Source organism: Scleropages formosus, chromosome 16, assembly GCF_900964775.1.
Source record: "Scleropages formosus chromosome 16, fSclFor1.1, whole genome shotgun sequence".
Classification (NCBI taxonomy): domain Eukaryota; kingdom Metazoa; phylum Chordata; class Actinopteri; order Osteoglossiformes; family Osteoglossidae; genus Scleropages; species Scleropages formosus.
Genome location: NC_041821.1, coordinates 9,048,145 through 9,069,724, shown reverse-complemented (window position 1 = coordinate 9,069,724; position 21,580 = coordinate 9,048,145). Strand labels below are relative to the sequence as shown.

General features: G+C 41.6%; 2 protein-coding genes across 5 annotated transcripts in view; one reads left to right on the top strand and one right to left on the bottom strand.

Annotated features, from left to right (window-relative positions):
* Nucleotides 1-2,979, top strand: part of slit2 (slit homolog 2 (Drosophila)) — a 120,639-nt gene extending 117,660 nt beyond the window's left edge. The window contains exons 37-38 of one of the 4 annotated variants that reach the window (XM_029258976.1): nt 647-687; nt 1,685-1,853. In XM_029258976.1, coding sequence (XP_029114809.1) covers nt 647-687; nt 1,685-1,777 — 134 coding nt within the window. In that variant the 3' untranslated portion in view covers nt 1,778-1,853. Of the gene's footprint in view, nt 1-646; nt 951-1,684 lie in introns of those variants that run through there. The other 3 variants (XM_029258973.1, XM_029258974.1, XM_029258975.1) reach the window with 3 other exon arrangements.
* Nucleotides 2,980-14,330: 11,351 nt separating this feature from the next.
* On the bottom strand, nt 14,331-21,580 carry mettl14 (methyltransferase 14, N6-adenosine-methyltransferase non-catalytic subunit). Its single transcript, XM_018735752.2, has 11 exons — nt 21,434-21,580; nt 20,816-20,904; nt 19,544-19,631; nt 19,374-19,451; nt 19,169-19,256; nt 18,899-18,989; nt 18,366-18,507; nt 17,919-18,011; nt 16,945-17,061; nt 16,053-16,263; nt 14,331-14,872 (listed from the first exon to the last, which is right to left on the bottom strand). Exons 1-11 carry the CDS (start codon nt 21,497-21,499, stop codon nt 14,568-14,570), a joined length of 1,368 nt encoding a protein of 455 aa, XP_018591268.1. The 5' UTR covers nt 21,500-21,580; the 3' UTR covers nt 14,331-14,567.

The window sequence follows — 21,580 nt, the reverse complement described above, 5'->3', positions numbered from 1 at the left end:
TTGCAGTTGCAGTAATGCGATCTTGAATATTCAGTCATTTGGCACTGAACATCTACAATCCACAATACAACAGCCACCACCTATATACTGTAATAGAAAGATATGAATCAAACCCCTGGAGGCAAAAATATGGCTGTGTGACTGTGAAAGCAGTGTTACACATTACTTTCGTTGCTACACTGCTAATTTGCTGAATGGCCTTGTTCTTACTTGTTAATCACTGAAATGTAATCTATCCCTCTATGTATCTATGATAGATAGATAGATAGATAGATAGATAGATCCATATTTGGTTATAAAACATTCCTGAGTAAATTAACATTTGAGCAGAACTGATCTACACGATCCTACGATCCTCGGAACAACTAGTTGAATGCATAATGGATTTATGACCTATCCAACCGTGATACAGGAAAGATTTTCAATTCATGACCTTCTCAGAGACTAAATTAAAAATCTGAATTATTTTAAGAATAGCAATGTCAAACATCTTCTCATGAATGAGTTGTGGTGTTTTTTCTGATGTGGTCAGGTTGTTACTTGACCTTCTCTGGCTAATTGTTTGTTATATGTCCCTCCCACAATGCATTGCACCCCAGTGATTCTGATACTATTCTTATGCTATACTCTACTTCTGACCTCCCAGCCTCCTCTGACTATTCCCTGAGCCCTTCAAGGTTCAGACAGGTGAGACCCTCAGTGGAAAGGACTGAGGACCTCCCTCCTCTCCCTCACCCTTTTCTTGCACTCCCCTCATTTCTACTTTTGTTAAACCGTGTCAAAACCATCACTATTTTTTGGGGGGGGAGGGCGGATTCATAATTTATTTTGTTTTCCCAGCACATAACTGCATGCAAACTATGGTATGATATCATGAACATGATCACCTTTGAATGGCACACAAACCAATTTGCAAACCCCCAGTCATCCAATGTTTGTCATGTTTGAGTTTCTCCTGCACACCCTGTACACCGTATCTCTAAAGCAGGGCTTCTTAGCCTTGGATCCATGGACACCCTTGGGGTCAATGGGTAGGCATCCGAGTCTATGAAACAGAGGCTTGCTTTGAAAATAACTGAATATATTAAGAATAAAAATTTTTGCCATGATATTGCCATTTACATTTATTCATTTAGCTGATGCTTTTCTCCAAAGTGACTTATAAGGCTAAGATATTTACCCAGCTGAGTAATTCAGGGAAAGTACATTGCTCAAGGGTACTACAGCTAGAGGTGAGACTTGAACCTGTGGGCCCAGAGGCAGCAGGTCTAATTACTACGCTACCAGTCAATACCAGTGCAATATTTTCTGCAAATTTATTTATAAACATTCCTCTAGGAGGGGGTCTTCAGCTTTTATCCGATTCTCAAAGGGGTCCGTGGCCTGGAAAAGCTTAAGAAACTCTGCACTAAGTGTCTATATGAGTTATTTGCTCTAGAAAAATGTAGACTTTAGATTCACTTCCTATCACTGGTAGTTTTCTATTGTAAACCCATCACGGCTGAAGGGATGAAGCAGCGATTTAGGTTCTTCGTGTTTACACGTACCTGTGTTGGATCAAGTCCTCCTAAACGACTTCGACCTTGGGGGTCCTCCATTTTGCCGGAAATGAAACAGGTGATTAATACGATGAAAATTTTTGGAACAAGGTAATAATATCATCACAACTTGCTTTCTCCTGCAGAAATCGCTTGTCGAGGGGAACGAGTCCGAGATAACTATCAGAAGCAGCAGGGCTATGCCGCATGCCAGACCACCGAAAAGGTCTCGCGGTTAGAGTGCCGCGGCGGCTGCTCCGCCGGACAGTGCTGCGGGGCGCTGCGAAGCAAGCGGCGGAAATACACCTTCGAGTGTACCGACGGCTCCTCCTTCGTGGAGGAGGTGGAGAAGGTGGTCAAGTGTGGCTGTACAAAATGTCCCTCGTAATCCCCCCATTTTTTGTAACGTCGCCTTTTTGTAAGGAAAACAAACACACAAAAAAACACCTTTTTTTGGCAGTGCTGGACTAATTAATGCTTCCATAGTGGAAATATTGAAATATATTGTAAAATACAGAACAGACTTATTTTTTATTATGAATGGGAGTAAAAGACAAAAACAGAGAAGACTATATACTTCATTCTCCGCCACTACAGGACATGCGACATTTTGTTTCGTTCACAGGAAGAACTGGCAGTTCCTTTGTTGCAAGTGAAGAAATGGAACATAAGCGTTGACAGGTCGCTGTTTGTTTGGTTGTTTTGTTTTTTTATGTTTCTAATGTTACATGTCATAAGACTTTTAGAGGAAATATGTGCAGGAGTGAGGCATACATATTGAAGTGCGGTATAAAGATGGGGATCTGAAGAGAAAAAAAAAAGAAAAGACGCATCTGCAACAGCAAGCTTTCGTAGAGCGTGAGAGGAGAAAGAAAATGTGTCCTGGGCCCGGTGACATTATCGCAAGGCTTTCGCGCGGTGTCACAAACTGGACTAACTTCACGGCGAAGGACGGTCGCGCCCAAGCGATCAAAAAGGCATATCTCACCTGTAAACTCAACTTATCTACTGAAGGCCATAAACTGCAAACAGAAAGGAGTGGTGTAAACGTGCATGGAGTACAGTCCTGCGTTTTACCGGCACTTGTCCACAGATGTACAATAGCAAAAACCGTAAATATCTAGTGAGCCTTGTTTCCAGTATTAATGCGTTGTAATTTAAATGTTATAGGGTGGGTGGGGGGATGGGTATAAGAAATATAGTTTAATGATATATGATTAGTAATTTGGTTAAACAATATGTCTCATCTTTCTTTTATATCATGGCGGTTGGCGCAGTATTCACAATGTCACTGACAAGTATTTATTGTATCAAAAATACCGTTGCTTATTTGGTAGATCTTCCCCTATATTGCAGTTTGACTCTTTTAATATATATTAATTTATATTTGTCCTGATATTTTTGTATTAAAAAAAAAAAAAACAGTCATAATCTGTTGGGATAGGTTAACTAAACTGGTGTCCTGTTTGGTATTTCTTTTTTTTTTTTTTTTTTGACCACTGAGACTGTTGTATTTTCCAGAACCCTTAGTTACATTTAAATCTTAAAATGTGAAGTGAAACAAAGCATTGTATATTTTTGTCAAATCTCCTGAGAATTTGTACTGTGCCAGAATCAAAAGTCTTTATATTAGAGTATAAATGTAGAGAGTTACATTTTCCCTATGTATTTTACAGAGTTTAAATGGTGTTTAGAAAAGTTCCCTAGAAAAAATAGACCTCTTTTTACAAATGTTTTCCTTGGACTTCCTTACCTTTTTAACACATTTATGCTAAGAAAAACTGTGACTTTTTTCTAAATAAAACTACTTTGTTATCCCTATGTTTCCAATGTTAACATGTTGCTGCTAAATTTGTAATGTAGACTTGGATGATGATATGTATGTTAGTGGATTGTGCTCTACCTTCATAAAAGAGGAGCACGGTGTATAACGAACAAGGTGTCTCTCATGTACGCTGTGCTTCATCTTACCTGGACTAATATCAGTATCGTCACTGATGTTTGCATATTAAACAGACTATTTACTTCAGTGGTTTTATTCCTTTGTGTTCTTATTTATTCAGGTAAATTACATTATTATTATTTAGCTGACACCTTTGTTTGTGAACTAAACCATTTACAATTATTTACCCCGTTAAACAGTCTGATCATTTTTGCTGGGGCAATTCAGGGCAAGTACCTTGATCAAGGGAACTGCAGTATGATTAGGGATTCGAACCCAGACCCTGTAACTGTAAGACAGTGGCTTGTACCACCAGACTACCTGTTTGCCCAAGTATGTATCATAGCAGAATAAATCATCAGAGCTTTTATACCTGGTCTAAATCTCACATATAAACACTAGACAGGAAGGTGTTGAGGTTAATGCCCTGGTGGGTACAGTGTCCCTCTGTGCTCTGGGATGTGCTGGCATTCTGGGTAGGAGGGGCCCCTTCAGTCACCACTGTCGCTCAACATTATTCATGCCAAACTGGAACGTGACAGCTTGAAGATTCCAGTGAGTTTCTTGAAAGCTTGGTCATAATAAGCCAAAAGAGATCTGATGCTTTTGACTTGAGTTGAAAAATGTCTCAGTAACTGTGCTCTGTCAAGGCTAAGGGGTGAAAGTGCACATTTTCCTGGATTTCACTGGAATGGGGATGTAGCTTGGTTGATCACACCAGCTTTGTTTCCTTGGCTCAACGGATTTGCAAGTCATCCCATCGCAGAACAACGGCTGAGGATCTGACCCTTACTCTGGCCTTCTGTGACAATCCACAATATGTTTGGACTTCCAACAAACAGTTCTGAGGTTTAGCTACTGACATCCACAGTAGGTACGTTTGCATTTCATTACATTAAGAGAAATTCACCAGCATTACCAATTCATCTCTTATCACAACAAAAAAGTTCAAATAGTTTAGAGGTACAAACAAGAGTGTAATGATTTTTCCAACTGACTAAAAACTAAATGACTTCAACTGACTAGAGACTAAATCTCCTTTCGTCTTTGAAGGGTTAAGATATTGTTGCTGAAAACAGGTGGAATTCCGCTCTGCCGGTTGCGAAGGTGTTGCTGTGGAGGGAGACAGTGACGGAGATGGAGGCAGACAGACACCGAGGCCATGCCGTTGCGGGGAAAGAAGCTGAACTCTGCACCATTAAGATGTCTAACACGGGACTCAGATAATGAAGATCCTAGACAAATCTTAATTGGCAAGACCACCGTGAAAAGAGACGAACTTTCGAATTAGAGCTCAGCAAGAAAAATAGGGCTGATAACTGCTTTGGCAGATTCACCAAACATGGCCCCAGGGAGCGGGAAAGTGACGGACAACAGCGGACACGTGCGCACGGTCCTCCCGATATACTCACCAGGACATGCCCGAAAAGTGGCACTTGCTTTATTTAGACAGATGCTGCTATGACTGATGGCACGTCACGCTCACGCACCTTGCTTTTGGGCTCAAGCACGGTTTGCTTTGACATAGAACCAACATGGCGCGCCAGATCAAACACGGGCCTTGTGTAACCGAGCAATGGCGCAGGATCGATGCACAACATTTATATAATCAAACTGTTTAAATCAGGGCAGCAGAACAAAGAAGGAATCCATATTTTATGGATGTTTAAAGAGTATCTGAAGACTGCTCACTCCCTTGATCGCAACATGCTTCAGTCTGGAGACGATTGCAATACCATTTATTTATGTACTTCCTTCCAGACTTGGCTCAAGCTTATTACTGGGAACTTATTTCAACCGGAGTGACCGTTGCCTGTTCAGATTTTGTTTCTCACAGCATCAACCAAGAAGCCTCTGGGCTGACGTGGATCCAGCAAACTTTCCGGAATACGGCTCAGTAATCATGCTGTTTCAAAGATTAGCACTTTTAAGGACTGAGATCCAAGAGGGCAAAAACACAACCATCATACTGAAAGCATTCTTGGAACCAATTAGGCTACAGAAGGACTTACAATATTAAGCTACCTAGAAACAATATATACTCATTTATGCAGGCAGGTAATTCTTTTTTTACTGGAGGAATGTACGGTAAGTACCTTGCTCAAGGGCACTACAGGAGCAGGTGGGATTTGAACCTGCACCCATCAGATCTGAAGACAGAATCTCTAGTTACTCCACTATGCTATACACTGTCCCCAGCTTACATTTATATCTGAACAAAACATCTGAAATATTTTCATAAGCTGGAAGCAATTTTTTCAGCAAAATTATATTGTCCTTTGATGCATGTTCTATTTTAGTTCAGGGGTCAATGTCTGATCAACCTAAAATTTCCCCTCTATGTTAATTCGGATTAAATTATTTCCATATGTTTCAGAATGGACCACAAATATTTCTGAGCCCTTCACATGTGCGTATGTTGTTCACATTCAGAAGATTTCAGCAGGGCGCTTGGTGAAACTGTTCTTTCCAAGAAGTGTCCATTAGTTTCCTCCTTGCTGATTTAGAGGAACCGGACTCAGACGAACCAAATGCAGATCAATGAACACGGTAAGAAAAGGTTATCCAATTTACAACATTATTATGAACAAGTTAAAATTAATGTCCAAACTCTCTGGCTTTGCTGAGGTGAACCTACTGTTCATTTGCAGTGACACTACTAGAATCAGAATTGATGTAACAGACAAATGACATTTTAATTTAGTGTTTTACTTGTCATTAGGAGGGTTAAACTTTAACAGAAAAATTGTTATACTATTAGCACCAATAAGTTTTACAGTCATAAGAAGGAGGGGTCCAGCCACCAGTCCTGGATACCTAATGGTCTCTGAATATCACACAGTCTGGTCTGGACTAAGTTTCCCCAAAACCAAATTACTGATCAATTACATAGATGGCAAGAAGCCCCATTGCTGCTGGTCATGTGGCCTGCACACCTATTATCCATCCATTGTCAACAACCACTGTGCCCTATGTGGGGTCACAGCAAGCCAGAGCCTTAGCTGGCAGTGCAGGGCTGAGGGGGGGGAAGACACACCCAGGGTAGGACGCCAGTCTGTTGCAATGCATCCCAAGCAGGGCTTGAACCCCAGACCCACCACACAGCGGGCGCTGGCTGAACCCGCTGTGCCACCGCACCCACCCCACACCTATTATGATCATCATAATTTAACAATGGTTTTGTGATGCACAGTACTCATCTTTGACAGCAGAAAGTCTGCAGGCATTTCTAAAAAGTCCAGTAATAGAGCTGCTAGGTTCATTCACAATTTCTCAAAATATCTGGTTTCTTTACTCTTAGGTGGATTCAAGAAGCAAGATGTAGTTGTTTGGTGCATGAGTTTGGAGTATTTAAACATAGTCAACCCATCCAATTTCAATAAGCACTTGTCCTGAGCAGGGTCATGGTGAACCAGAGCCTGTCCTGGAAGCATTGGCTGAGGGAGGTACACCCTGAATGGGAAGCCAGTCCATCATGGGGTATGTTATTCTAACCCTAAACACAACATACAAGAATAAAGAGAGACAGCACATACATATTGCATGCTTTACCAAATGTTTTACATGTACTCATGTTGATCACCACAGTTGAAAATCACATACAACTGGGAAACCAGGCTGTATCCCATAAAAAATACTATGTAAATAAACTTCTAAAATACTTACGCTTTTATACTCCTGCATTTCACAGGTGCAAAACAACACCCAGTGAGCAACTATGTGACATTACACTAAACTCAGTACACCCTTTCACCTGCCTAGACAGCATTGTAACATACACACACACGCAAAGCTGGACAGTCCAGGAGCTGTGAGGCACCACCACTACCTGCTGTTCCACTTTTCAAAGCTGTACTGACAAAGTTCACCAATTTAGAATAATGCATTTATGACAAAAACAGTGAGGACCATGTATATACAGTACCAGATGTTTCGCAGACATAAATCTTTTTTATCATACACCAGGAGGGAATCTCCACTTGCCGAAGACACCGGGCCTGGTGTGCGTGTTGCCGAAGAGCGAACCGAGCAGCACCCTATTGAGCAAGCATATGGGTATAGGGCAAATAAAATATTATGTTTCTCTGGAAACACGAGTTTCCCCTCTGTGCTGTTTTGTGGATTAAGAGAGCAACAAGTCGAAAGTATTGCTCATCACAGTTTGTTTTTGTTTGTGGTGAAATGTGCCCAATCTCGGGAACGCTTGCCTCCCGCGTGCTAGTGCCTGCTGGGCGAGGCGGCTGCGAACTGAACACCCATTGTTTGGCAGCTCTTGGAAACTGCCACAGGGACAACATTTGCATTCCAAGGCAGTCTTGGAATTCACTACCAAGTAGCTGACATGTGTCTTACGCTATTGCCATAACATTTTAATGGCGGCAGCAATCCGTTTTTGAACCCTTTTCTTTCTTCTGAATTACATCATTTTATTTCATAGATACGGTAATAACACAAATGGTGCTGGACAAAGTCGGACTGCCATAGCGCTATGCGTCTTGTTAAATTTGCTTGATCTAAAAAAATTTGGAAAAAAAACAGCATAATGCCACTTTGAGGACAATGTATCAATATTTCTCCAAACATCTGGAGTTCCAATTTAAAGACCTGTCATAATGGTCAAATAAGGTTGGAAATACATTTATTTCACAAGTACAGTATCTGATGTTTAACTACAGCCCACTGCTATAATTATAACCACATCTGGATCATGTTATTGTTTTAAACAACAAAAACACAGAGGACGTGAGCTTTATGCACTTGATCAGAACATAATTCTTTTTAGAGCTAAGACCTGCACGCACGTTATGTAAGCCTGGCTAAACATCTCATCATGGCTTGAAAATGAACTGAACGTCTACTGACGGGATGCTGTTCATTCTCCACTGACGGACGCCGGATTCCCTGCTCTCATTTGGAGAGGATTAACGCAGCGGTGGGCGTGCGCCGAAATGTCAGACCGTCTTCAGAAGTGCTTTGTGACAGGATGTCGGGGGAATAAAGGCCAGGAGATGGGGCTGGCGGGAAAAACGGATTTCGCTGAAAAATAAGGACGCGGTGAGAAACGGTTTACGTGCGTGGTTCGAGCACCTTAGGATGTACAAGGAATAATGGTAAAGACACTGTGTAAATGTGCTATCCACATAATGGCATGATTTTATATGCATAATGCATAAATCATTAAAGATGAAAAACACTTCAAAGCTAATGCTAGACCATACCCTTACAGAAGATGAATATATTTTTAAATACGTTTCGAGATATATGTAAATATTTGAAAACCGGACCAAAAAAATTACAGGCAGCACATATGAATAATTTATTTTGTGAGATATGTAAGTATATCCCCTATGTAATAAAACATATTGCAAAATATGCCAGAAAAATTGACCACTTTCAAATATTTAAGCAGAATTTCTCCTCTGTAAGGCATAATGACCTAGTTCATGTAATTTTGTACAGATGTATAAAAGATCAAATGTGAGGACTGCAGCAGAACACTCATCACCCCCACCGTACAAAGACACGGCACTTTTAATTATTATTATTGTCCCTCCATCCATTGTGAATAACTGCTGGTCCAGTGTGGGGTCGTGGTGGATTGGCGTTTATCCTGGAAATTTAGAGTGAGAGGTAGGGTGCAACCCGGGTGGCACACCAGTCCATCACACAGACAGACAGACAGACAAGTGCGCACAAAGGGCCATTTAGAGTCACCAATCCATCTGAACATGGACTGTAGGAGGAAACCAGAGCACCTGGAGGAAACCCATGCAAACTTTACACAGACTCAGCTGGAATTAAACCAGTGTCCAAACCCACAGCCCAGGTGGTGTGAAGCAGCAGCACTATCTGCTGTGCCACTGTTCCTTTTTCTCTTATTATTACCGTTACTATAAAACTGCATTTTTACTGAGTAACAAGGGCGATGACATTTATTGTTCCACTAACCTACTAGTGAGTTTTCAAGCCCATCTGAATGTCAGACTACTCCTTGGAGGGCAGTGGTGGTTGGGCAGGGGGCACATCCCTCTGCTTGGATGCAGGCATCTCAACAAGTTTGAGCCATCTTTGATCTGCGCTGCGAAGGAACGGACAGACCAAAGTTGCTCTCTGCATAGCAAACACGACATGCCAAGCAGCTTCATGGTTAATTGATTAAAGGGGTTCGAGCAGAGATACCCGATCAAAGGCCACCCTAATTGTGTTATGTTACTCTGCAGACACGTCGGCACGTTTTTCGACGAGGCGGCCTCAGGCGGAACATAGGACGTGGCGTGTAGCCGACGCAGCCCTCTCTGGAAAATGCTCATCTTTAATTCATCGACACAAAATGCTTTAACAAGTGCACCCATTCTTGGGGTCACGGAGAACATGACCGTTTCGTTTATAATTATCCAGGAAAGAGCTTTACAAAAGACACACGTGTAGCTCCTCCACACGCTCATCAAGCACAACTGCAGGAACACGTCCTATAGACTACGCGTACCATGTCTGCAGCAGTTAATTACGTCCGACGACAAAGCAGAGGTGGAGCCGTAAACGAATGTTCAAACATTGATACGTTACGGGAAGGTTAGCTTCATTATGGAATACTTTGTTGAGTATTGTAGGAGCGCACAACATAGTAGTTACTACACTGTCACAGCAGCGATCACGCCTACAGCGTGGCTCTACTCAAAAATCGTGATTGCTGCTAGGGAAGACTGACATCTAGTGCAGCACATTGGAAGTTCATGAAAAGCAAGAGTAAATGAAGAAATAAATGTGAGATGAAGCTGAAAAAGAAGAATTAATTGTATACAATTTTACACAACATACTTCATAATAGATTATATTAAATATACAAAATATGAAATGTACATTCCACATCATAAGAATACACAATAAATGGGTTGTAATGATATGAAATATCGTCTGTGATCACACCATGTTTCTCTACTTGAATGACACTCTGAAGCAAACAGGCAAAGAAGTGGGAGATATTTGCCATCTTATTTACAATGGAGGAAAAAATTCTGTTAAACCAGTGTTTGCTTCTTGCATTTAAATGAGCTAATATAAGACAATAAAACTCACTGGCTGTGATCCTCTTAATGAGAAAAAATTCTTCACCATGAAACATCACTAAACCTGCACATTTCATGAACTGACCCACAGCATGCAAAGCTCAGCAAGAAGTCAGCTCTCCTGTGCATGTCTGACCCGTTCACACTCTGAACCCGGGACCACAGACATGGCCAAGGTAGTAAACCACGCTCCGACACACTTTACTAGGGTCTGTTCTCATAAACTGGTTTGCCCAGAAACCTCTGCTCTCCTGTCATCATGAAGGGCAAACTTTTGAAACTGATTCCTATATATATATATATATATATATATATATATATTAACTTTCTACTCCAAAACCAGTGGAAATGCCACAGTTCTTATGGCAAGAGTTCGCTATTATTCAGCCAAGCAGGCTGGAACTTGTTTAAGGAAAAAAAGTCAATAAATTTCGCTGTTTTTTCAGGCATTTACTGAAGAAAAAAGTGACCAAATTGTAATGAGCTTTGTTTTTTTAGGGTTAGCAGGTTTTTAGTTCCCCATAAGATGAGGAAAACCATTAAAGTGGTAAATAAGTCAATGGATACAAGGAGAGACATAAAAGGATATGTTTAGGCCAGACATTCACAGTGTAAACCATGGTAAAACAATCATCCACTCCAAGTTATTTCAACAGCGCAAAGCTATTAAATCTGACAATTGTTTAAATAAATTGCGGTTTGAATAAAGTAGCTCTCAAAGCTCAGTGAGCCTGAAGCCAGTTAATTCCCTACTGACTGTACACTGTATAAACCATGTCCAAGACACTGTCATTTCTTTTTATATCTTTTATATTCGTTATACATTTCCCTCCTTTTGTCAAGACTCATAACAGTAAGATTCACCTGGACAGAACAGTTTGTGAAAGTAATGGGTGGGCTGGTGAACGCTGAAAGAAAACAGAGTTAAACGAAAAAGTCGAGAAACACGTACACTGTCAACTTAAACATAGTCCGCCCGCCTTACAAAGGTCAGCTGTTCCTGAAAAACCCTGTGTAAGGTGAATTCTCATTATTCAATGATGTAATTAAAATTTGTTTCAATGGTGAAAGTTTTTGTTTTCTTGAGCCCCAAAAAGTGACACCCATTTATGCTGAAATATCACCAAATGGATAGTTACTTTAATAGTTAACATTAGTTATCATAAAACAACATAATCCATCTTACCTTCATTAATTACTCTGTAACACTGTATGTTTGTCTAGCTGCACTCATTCAGATCTTTTGGAGCTATTAGGTACTGTACACTCAAAGTGTAGCTTTCCTCTCACAGTCCAAAGACATGCGTCAAAGTAGATTGGTCAACGATCGCTTCACAAAAATACACTGTAATTGTTTATAAATATAAAAAAGAAAGCCTACAAGTATATACACAGAATACACAAAAAATCCTCCTGTCTCCTGATGTTCCCGGGGGTTCTTCCATCAATCCAAAGACGTGTGTTTCAGTTGAAGTGCTGCCCATAGTGTGTGAGAGACCGTGTTTTACATTACTTTGCTTGTGGACATGGGTGAAAGATAGTAGGTAGCTCAGTGCAGTGTATCTAATAGTGTAAGTCACCTTGGATGAAGGTGTCAGCTAAAGACTGTATGTAGTTTTGGAGAAAATGGCTAAATGAATAAGTGTAAATGTCTTGAACCACTGTGTTGTCGGGAAGCATAAAAATGAAGAAATGCCTCATACAGTGCTGCGTGAAAGTGATTTAAACACCTGATTCTACTTACTTGGTTTAACCAATGCAACTTGGGATTCACTTTTTTTTTTTTTTAAAACACCTGCACTACTTCTATTTTCTACTGAATACATGATTTCCTCTAAAGCAAAAAAAAAAAAAAAAACGGTAGGAGGGTATCAGGATTTGTCTATCCTGTGTTTTATGCACCTACTTGAACGATGAACCTCAGCGCAGCAAGTCGTAGGTAACAAACTAGGTTTGCTTCAGTCTCATGTCTGCGGCTATGTCTCTTTCTCTTAATATAATGCATAAATTGTACTTTTGCTGAGATGTACGTTGCTTTGGCATCTGCTAAATGAATAAATGTAAATGTAAAGCAACACTGGAATTGGTCATTACACACCTATTATGTCACATGAAAAACACTGATTGTCACTAAACCATTTTGCGGTAAAATTAAGGGACACAAGGGATTCACATACTTTCAATCAGCAGTGTAAACCTAAGAAAAAGTATTCAAATAAGCTCCTCATGTTTGAGTGTGGAGGGAAGGAAATTTGGCATGTCAAGCCGAATCCTCAGAAGCTTCTACAGGTATGCAATTGAGAGCGTCCTCACCAGCTCCATCACAATCTGGTTTGGAAGCTGCACAGCACAGGATTGTAAGGCTCTACAACAGGTTGTGGGAGCTGCCCAAACCATCTCTGGAACGGCCTGACCAACACCGGAGAGCCTCTACCAGGTCAGAGCCATCAGGAGAGCCATTAACATCATCAAGGACATTAGTCACCCCCAGCACAGCCTTTTCACACTCTTACCATCAGGTAGACGCTACAGGAGTATTAAAGCCAGAACTTCGAGGCTAAAAAATTGTTTTTTTCCCACAGGGCATCAGGCTTGTGAACGACACCCATCCACTACCTCTCCCCCCATCACTGCAGACACAGATCACCCTCTGATCCTGAGTGGTGTCAACTACTCCCCCCCCCCCACACACACACACACACACACACACACACACACACACACACACACACAATGCTAATAACATCAGACACTTCAGACTACCTCTGCATTCTTTGCGCACTCATACACACCCCCTTCCAGATTGCGAACAACAGGACCCAATCTACCTCTGCAATACTTTGCACATACATGTCTTCCATGTTTACATTGCACACTGTACACTTTATATATGTACATATTTTGTTTCTTGCATTTGCACTAATTGTAATTTTGTAAATTTGTAACTTACACCTTGTGTTTTCTTTCTTTATGTCCTTATAATTTATAATTTATGTCTTACGCTACTGAGAGGATTCAGAGTAAGAATTTCATTGTATGGTGTAACAGACTGTTTACTGTACATATAATAAACTCTTGAATCTTGAATGAAGTCAAAGTCTTGCCACTCAAATGCGTGTATCTGAGGTTACGAATGCACTAAACTTTAAGAAGTGTCCTACAAACTAATTCTGAATCACAAAATAGCAGGTTGAGAAGAGAGGGAAAAAACTTCTATTTAATTTGACAATTAAACAAGGGAATCATTATAGTGCTGGTTATGCAGCCAGGACACTCCAGTGTTAGAGCGCAGAACCTGCTCCAGCGGTGGCACCACGGGGCCGGACTGACGCTCCCACTGCTAGATGTCAGCATTGAGCTATGCAGAGAACCTCTCACAAACCAGCGTTCATACGATCAAAACATTCACATAAATACACTGATCGACACCTGGAGCCACACTCCTCCTTAAATGCCATTTAAAACCTTAAAATATGACTGTACTCAAAAGTTTGTTTTTCTTGTTGAAAATATAAGTGAAAACAGTCAGATTAACAAATAACCAGTATTTCGAGACAAGCACACCGCAGCAAAACTCTGTCAACATCTCTGGGCTTTTCTAAATTGAATTAATATTGCAATCAATTTTTAAACTGATTCACAAAAATTACATTTAAAAAAAAAAAAAAATGGGTGAACAAATAAAAAGGTAACAGCTTTAAATCCAAATTACAAAGTCTAGTTTTTTTTTATTAGACCAGTGATCCAAGAAATAACATAAAAAGTGGATTCAAGGACAAAAATAAAAACATTTCATCTAGACTTGTGTATAAAAAATATATTAAAAATGTTTGAGTTTTAATACTCAGAATAGTTCCAGAATTACTGAGCTTATCCACGAACAGACACAATGCTGTCCAGTGGCTAATTAACCAAGCGCTACCAAAGTATCCATGAGGTACTTGAGCCTTCCTGGTCCTCTCTCTGCAAACAGGCCAATCCATCAGGGATCAGGAGCAATAGTGCTGTCCGAAAGCATGCCTAGCGAGGAGGAAAGCCTCGGTGGGGCCCACCACGGCCCCGGAAACCACCCCGGTCGCCACGGAAGTTGGGTCTGTTGCGCTCGCGGCCTCGGTCCCCACGACCCGCTGAGGGTCCCCCCCGGCCTCCCCTGGGAGCCCCGCCACCACGGTCCGACTTTGTCTTTGGAGGAGGTGACTTGGGCCGCAGTCGCTCAATCTCCTCAGTGCAGCCCGATAGGTGGGAGTTGGGTGCTGTAAAGTGGGAGGCATACGTCTCGGCATTGAAGTTGCTGTTGGTCAACGTGGGGCCCACCGTGATCCAGCCTGCAAAGCAGCGGAAAGCCCTTTTAACATGTCGCGATCAGCTACATGTTTTAGAGTTGCACACTGGTGCCGTTGTCGTGCTCCGCTCCTGTCAGGGGTTCGGACAAAAAAAGTGGCCACCGGTGAACACTGCCATAAAAGAATGTTGCTCATGGTTTGATATACATACATATGTACATACATACATAGAACTATGATCAATAACTTTTTATCCAAACCCACATCCCAAGAGCTGTGAGGCACCAGTGCTCCCTGCTCAGCTACTGTGCTGCCCCACTATGGCCATCTGTTCGACACAAATCTGACTGTTGTACCAATCAATTTACACCCATGTTAAATATAAATAGAACATTATCATTATTTAAAGTGGTTTATCCAAAACTTTTTTAGCTTGAAAATGAAGTAAATTTATACTTGGAGGGAAGCACAAAAAAAAAAAATCTAAAAATTGTAGCAGTGACTGTGGCAACATTTACAGCGCTGAGTCAAAGGGAGCATCTAGGTCAGTATAAAGCACAGCGGCTGTCCACACAGCTGTTCACCCTGTCTCTCCTGCAGATGTTGCTGTCAAATACATGGAATAATGAAGCAGTATCCTATAAAAGACTCCTTGTGTCAGCACACCCAAGACCAGTGTGTAGTGAAGAAATTCACCTTAATGAGGACGGGAAACTAAAAGCAAGCCTTTAAAGGACATCCTACAGGACTGGGTTGACACACACACACACACAGAGGCTGAAACCGCTTGTCCCAAGCGGGGTTGGGGTGAACAGGAGCCTACCCCAGCAACACAAGGTGCAAGGCTGGAGGGGGAGTCGCAAGGCACACGAAGCGGGACTCAAACCCCAGACCCGCCAGAGGGCGGGATCCGGCCAAACCGGCTGCGCCACTGCACCCCCCTGGGTAGAAACATCTCAATTGCAAATTGGCAGGCCTGTGTTACCCTCCTGAGGTCCAGCCGTTCGTTTCTGTCCACTCCACACAACACGTGTTTTTAATCACATCTCCCAAACTTAATGTGCTACAAGTTATGACGCACCTTATAGAGGACACTCTACATTTTCAAATGACACATGTTTGGGGGTGGGGTTTGCACTACATACAAAGACCTTCGATGGGTCTCAGGACACTAGTGGAGAACAATAAGACAGAGTGAGGAAGGGGGCACTAGTGTCCTTACCTGGCCGAATGGTGCTGTCCCTCCCAAACAGATGGAGCCGCCTCCGACCGAGGCAGAAGTGCTCGATGATGTGGAAGATCTCCACTGGCTTCTCAATGTTGCCGATCTCGGGCTCCTCGGTGATGATCAGGTCGATGTCCACATTGGCGTGGATGAAGTCACCGTCTGTGCTGCGCCTCACCGTCCCTTTGATCCCCATCAGGCAATGCTCCTGAGAGGACAGGCAGCTAAGTAGGCATCTCAATCATTATTAGCTACATGTCAGCAACACTGTCTATGTGTTTCTGATCTATAGGCCCATTCAGCTCAGTAAATAAAAAAGTAAATGTAACTGCTCCTACATCGAAAATAAAGCTCCTGGCTGTGTCTAATCCCTGCATGTAGATTAGGCCTCCTTCCAAGACATTATGCACCTTTTAAATCTATCAATGCACCAAACAACACTTTGTAACACAATACGTGCACTTTTTGTCTGGCTTTTGTGCAGGAGAAATTAGTCAGGTAATTTGACTCCAATCAATGGCCGTGCACCCACACAAAAAGCAGGCCCTGGAAGCCTTTTCAGCGCTGTTGCCATCAGCTCCAAGCACAGGACAAATATCTCCAAGACCCCTGCCTTCCCACTTCATCTGCATATCAATGTCCATGCATTTTGGAAGAAGGGGGAGAAAAAAAAGAGCTTTCACACGGCCATAAAAACCCCTCGGCAAACAATCACAGAGGCTGACAGGCCAGCGTGCATCTGGAACCACAGCTAAAGGAGCAGCAAAGGAAAGCTGTGTGCGGCGTGAACTTTATGCTGCGCTCCCAAAATGAGCCCCACAACACCTCTTATTTTCACATGAAGGGGGAGATGAATGTGAGAATGCAGACGAAATGCTGTCTTCCCTACTTTTGTTCTCTGGAAAACAGCTTTGGGGTCCAGAGTTTTTGTTTTCCCGGGATTATTCTTGTTGGTCTTGATCCAGCAAATGTCTTCGCATCTTCGGAAGCCCCATTTACGCAGGCACTGCACAGAGAGACAGAAAAAGAGAAAAAAAACAATTTCCTGGATTAGTAAAGATTTTATACAATTCAAAATTCTTGGGATTAAAAACAGAGGCACAAGTGTGAGGAACATTCAGCAGTTTTTTTAGTGCTTTCCGCCCATCTTAACGTGTGACACGTTTTCAATTTCTTTAGAGCAACACTAACCACAGAATGAGGACATGAAAAAAGTAGTAAAAGGGATGTCTAAAAACCTTGATCCTGCCCTAATAATATTAAATCTGCAAATCACATGGCTGACACTTACGAGGCTATGATCAAAAATGACTAAGGCAGCTGCAGTTCATTTATAGCATTAATAAGTAAAGCTGGGCTTAGGGCTGAGGCGGTGGCATAGCTAGCACGGTGTCAAACACACATGGGCCGCTGTCCATGCTAATGCTGCATAATGATGTAATTATTATAGAAATTCAGACCGAGCACGGCTGACTGAATCTTGTTAAGAGGTATACTGTGGGCAGGTCGTTGCAGTTAGGCAGGGGCGGCCGACCGTCGTCACTGATCCTGCAATTCGGACCTTAGCACCAGCTCAGATCTTTCCATTATGCTGAGACCAGCGGGGGCTTTTTCAAAGGATGCCTGTTGTGGTATTTTCATTAAAACATGCCACAGGCACTTCAAAGCTAGTGAAACGATAAGGGATCTTAGTGCAACAACACTAGAGGTATGGAAATTGTGATGAATGCAATCCAGAAATTAAAGACATCAACATCTCCGATCTTAACCAATTAGGATAACCAGCTGTTTCCAAGAGAGCTGACACGGGACAAGCATCACTGGGGGACTGAGAGCTTGCAGAAAAATGAGAATAGAGAGTACCATCCTGCCAAGATCGAGGCCCTCTCCAGATCCACACCACAGGAAAACAAAGGATCTCAAGGCAGATACCTCCTCAATCTCCAGCTTCATTATCTGTCAGACACAAGTTGACATATTTACAATGCAGAAAGTGAACAGATTTCACTGATAAAACCCAATAAAAAAGTTTAGAAATATCATCTATATTTATCATTTGAGCTGTGTTTGGTGGTAGATAATCACTCCAACTTTGTAGCCCCATTCATGAATGAACAAAATTTCCATTTATTTAATATTATACTAATACTGGGACTGTTTTCTTGTTTATTTATATTTTGTCTCATAGGCAACAGTTTCTTACATAAGCAACTTTCATTTGTACCCAATCTTAGAAATTTGGCTAAAGGAAAATGTATGTGCAGTCTAGCAAAAATAGGCTTTAATGGGCTCTATATGGCCACAACTCACATCATCCCATGTCCAGAACTTCTCGTTTGCAATAATTCCAGACTCCCGATAGTACTCCTCCAAAGGAGGTTCAAGTAGAATCACATCAAATTTGCACTTCAGTTCACGTAAATCAAAAGTCTCCAGGTCTGCCTGTAGATACCTAACAAATATTACAACAAAAGTGCAATGTTAGAGCATCCCACCCACTGATCCACCATCAACAATTAATTGCCCAATGCAGGGTCATGGTGGTCTGAAATGTGTAACAGAAACATAGGGCAAGAAACTGAGTACACCCTAGATAGAAAAAATAACATGCACTCATTCACTCAAACATACATACTACTGGAACACCCAGAGGAAATACACGCAAACGCACAGAGACCATGCAAATTGCACACAGCCAGATTCAAACCCAGAGCCGAGAAGCTACGAGGCACCAGCGTTACTCACTGCAACACTATGCCAACTATTAAACATACCAAAATATATCTCATTAAGACAAAAAAGTCATAAAGATATTAACTGGGACGTGTCAAAAGGTAACTTACATGGGAGGAGTGTTTGTTGCTGCAATCAGTTCATCTTTGAGCCTTATCAGCTCCCTGAGTTTGGGGTACTCCTCAAACCGGTCAGCAAGACCTGCGGCCAAATGAGGAAAAACACAGTGTCTGTAACAGGATTATGACCATGAATTAGGTTTCAGCTTATCCCACATATAAACAACCAAAAAATTGTGAATTTTACACATATGAAATGCCACAGTGGCTGACATAGTGACAGAACACACCTAAATAAAACAGAGTGGAAATTTAACATACCAACATCCCTGATAAAGTTTTGTGGTCTGTGACCAGTGTCCACAAAATGCTGGCAGTAGTCATTGTGTGGATTCAAGCTTTGAGTTCCCTGGAAAAGAGATTAATGCTCTGTCAATGTCTTGCCATCACTAAATTCTTAAATTCAGCTTGGTCTCTAGCAGTTTCCACGGCAGCTCTTTGCACTGCACTCGACTGAAGACCTCACCTTTAAAAATGTACTGGAATCTTTGTAAACTTCTTCATATGGTGCATTTTCATCAGGTTGCTGCTGCTCTACTTCATCCTAATAAAATTTTAATAATTACTACTGATTTCTTGACAGCAAACTGGATATATTATTAAAAATAAAAATAGTGGACATGAAAACAGCATTACTTTCTGCTCCTCTATGTCTTCTTCTGCATCGTCTCCTTCTGCTTGGCACTTACGCTTAGCACTTCCAACAGATGCATCAAATGAAGCCCTTAAAAAATAATGTTTGAAATATTAATTCCTGAAAAGCATGAAATCCAACAACCCGCAGCACTATGACATAAAAGGGAACCGCTAGGAGTTTTCTTTACCCGAAGGGAGAAGGAAAAAGTGTAAGCCGAATGGCAGGTCCTTGGTGCTATTCTTAGTAACATGGACTTGGAATGAAAGGTAGCAGGTGGGGTACTGGTTAGTGGTGCCACACTGCACACAAAACACGCAGGTTTGAATCCCACCTCCTGCTATAGTTCCCTTGAGCAAGGTAACTACCCTGAAATAACACAGTCAAAATCACCCAGCTGTACAAATGGGTGAATCATTCTAAGTAGCTCTGGAAAATATCTGATAAATTAGACAATTAAGATCCTGGACTAGATATGCGAGACATGGAAAAAGATTTAATTTTTCAAGATTTTCTTTTCTTTTTTTAAATCACCTACCAATAAGGCAGTTTACATTAAGAAAAGGTTTAAAATGTTCTGTGAATCTTAGCTGTGATGTCTGTGATAAGACATTTCAGAAATGTAAATTAGTTTGGAAAAGAGGACCAGCTAAATAAATAAATGCATGTTTTTTCTCTTTTAAAAAAAAAGGGGAAAAAAAGAAAAACTATATTTATTCATCTGAGTCCTCTATCCGAGGCAACTTGCGATGGTGGAAAATGCACTTTACAGTGATGTACCCTTTCACAGAGCAGGGTATTCTTCCTGTGTAACTACCATCATCAAGGGCACTACAACAGGATTTGGGATTCAAACCCAAATTCTTCACATTGCAAAGCAATAGTTCTACTCAATACAACTGGTTGCCAAAAATATTTCTCAAGGGTGAGCATGTAACGATTAAAATTTTCTTTATTAAAATATAATGTATTTACACAGGAAATTGGAGAAGTGCATCTGCTAAATGAATAAATGTAAATATAAAGAGAATGGAATAACAGTAAAGGGGGCGCGGTGGCTCAGCGGGTTTGGCCGGGTCCTGTTCTCTGGCGGGCCTGGGGTTCGAGTCTTGCTTGGGGTGCCTTGCGACAGACTGGCATCCCATCCTGGGTGTGTCCCATCCCCTCCAGGCTTGCGTTCTGTGTTGCCGGGTTTGGCTCCGGTTCGCCGCGACGCCGCTTGGGACAAGAAGTTTCAGTCAATGTATGTGTGTGTGTGGAATAACAGTACTAACCTGCAGGTCTCCCTAGTCTCCTCAATCTCTTTCTGTTCATCTTTGCTGTTCAGTACAGCACCGATACTGTCTGCATTTTCAGCTCCCAGCTGCCAAGAAGCAGAGAGTAGAGAAAGTAAGGAAAACAACACTGAAATCAAGATAAAAACAATCAAAAAGGCGACAACCCGAATTCTGACCTCTCCCATCCTGCTAGAGTCTAGCAGCGCAAAAACTACGGAAAAAATGAGATGCTGAATAAATTGGTCTGATGCTACGAGATGCTTTTTGATCATTAATTTAAGTATCAAATTGAACGAGAAACCAATAATTATTTGATTTTTTTTTCAAGGATAATACTCACTGTACACAGACAGAGTGTGGAACATTTGCGTCATATTCATGCAGAGATCTCGATAATAAACGAATACCATCCACCATCTCGTTCAATTTTCGAGGCATTAAATGAGTTCACTGCCGAGCCTTGAGGGAACAGACTTAAAAAGACTGGTAGCAAACGCCAGTGCTAATGCTAACGCTGAAGCTCCTACTGTGTTGACATCCCAGCTGAGGCTAAGCTAACGTACTACAGTTACATATATATTTACAAAACTCAGCGCAGACTTTTCAGACAGTTACCTGCTGGGCCAGAAGTTGCCGTCTCAGTTTCTGCCTTTCTCGAATTTCTTGCAGGCGGCTGTTCATGGTGCATTAAAACAGTTAAGAGAAACTTTATGTGTTGCTTTTTTCTTTTTCTGTTCCCTCCTCTCAGTGTACAAGCACGTG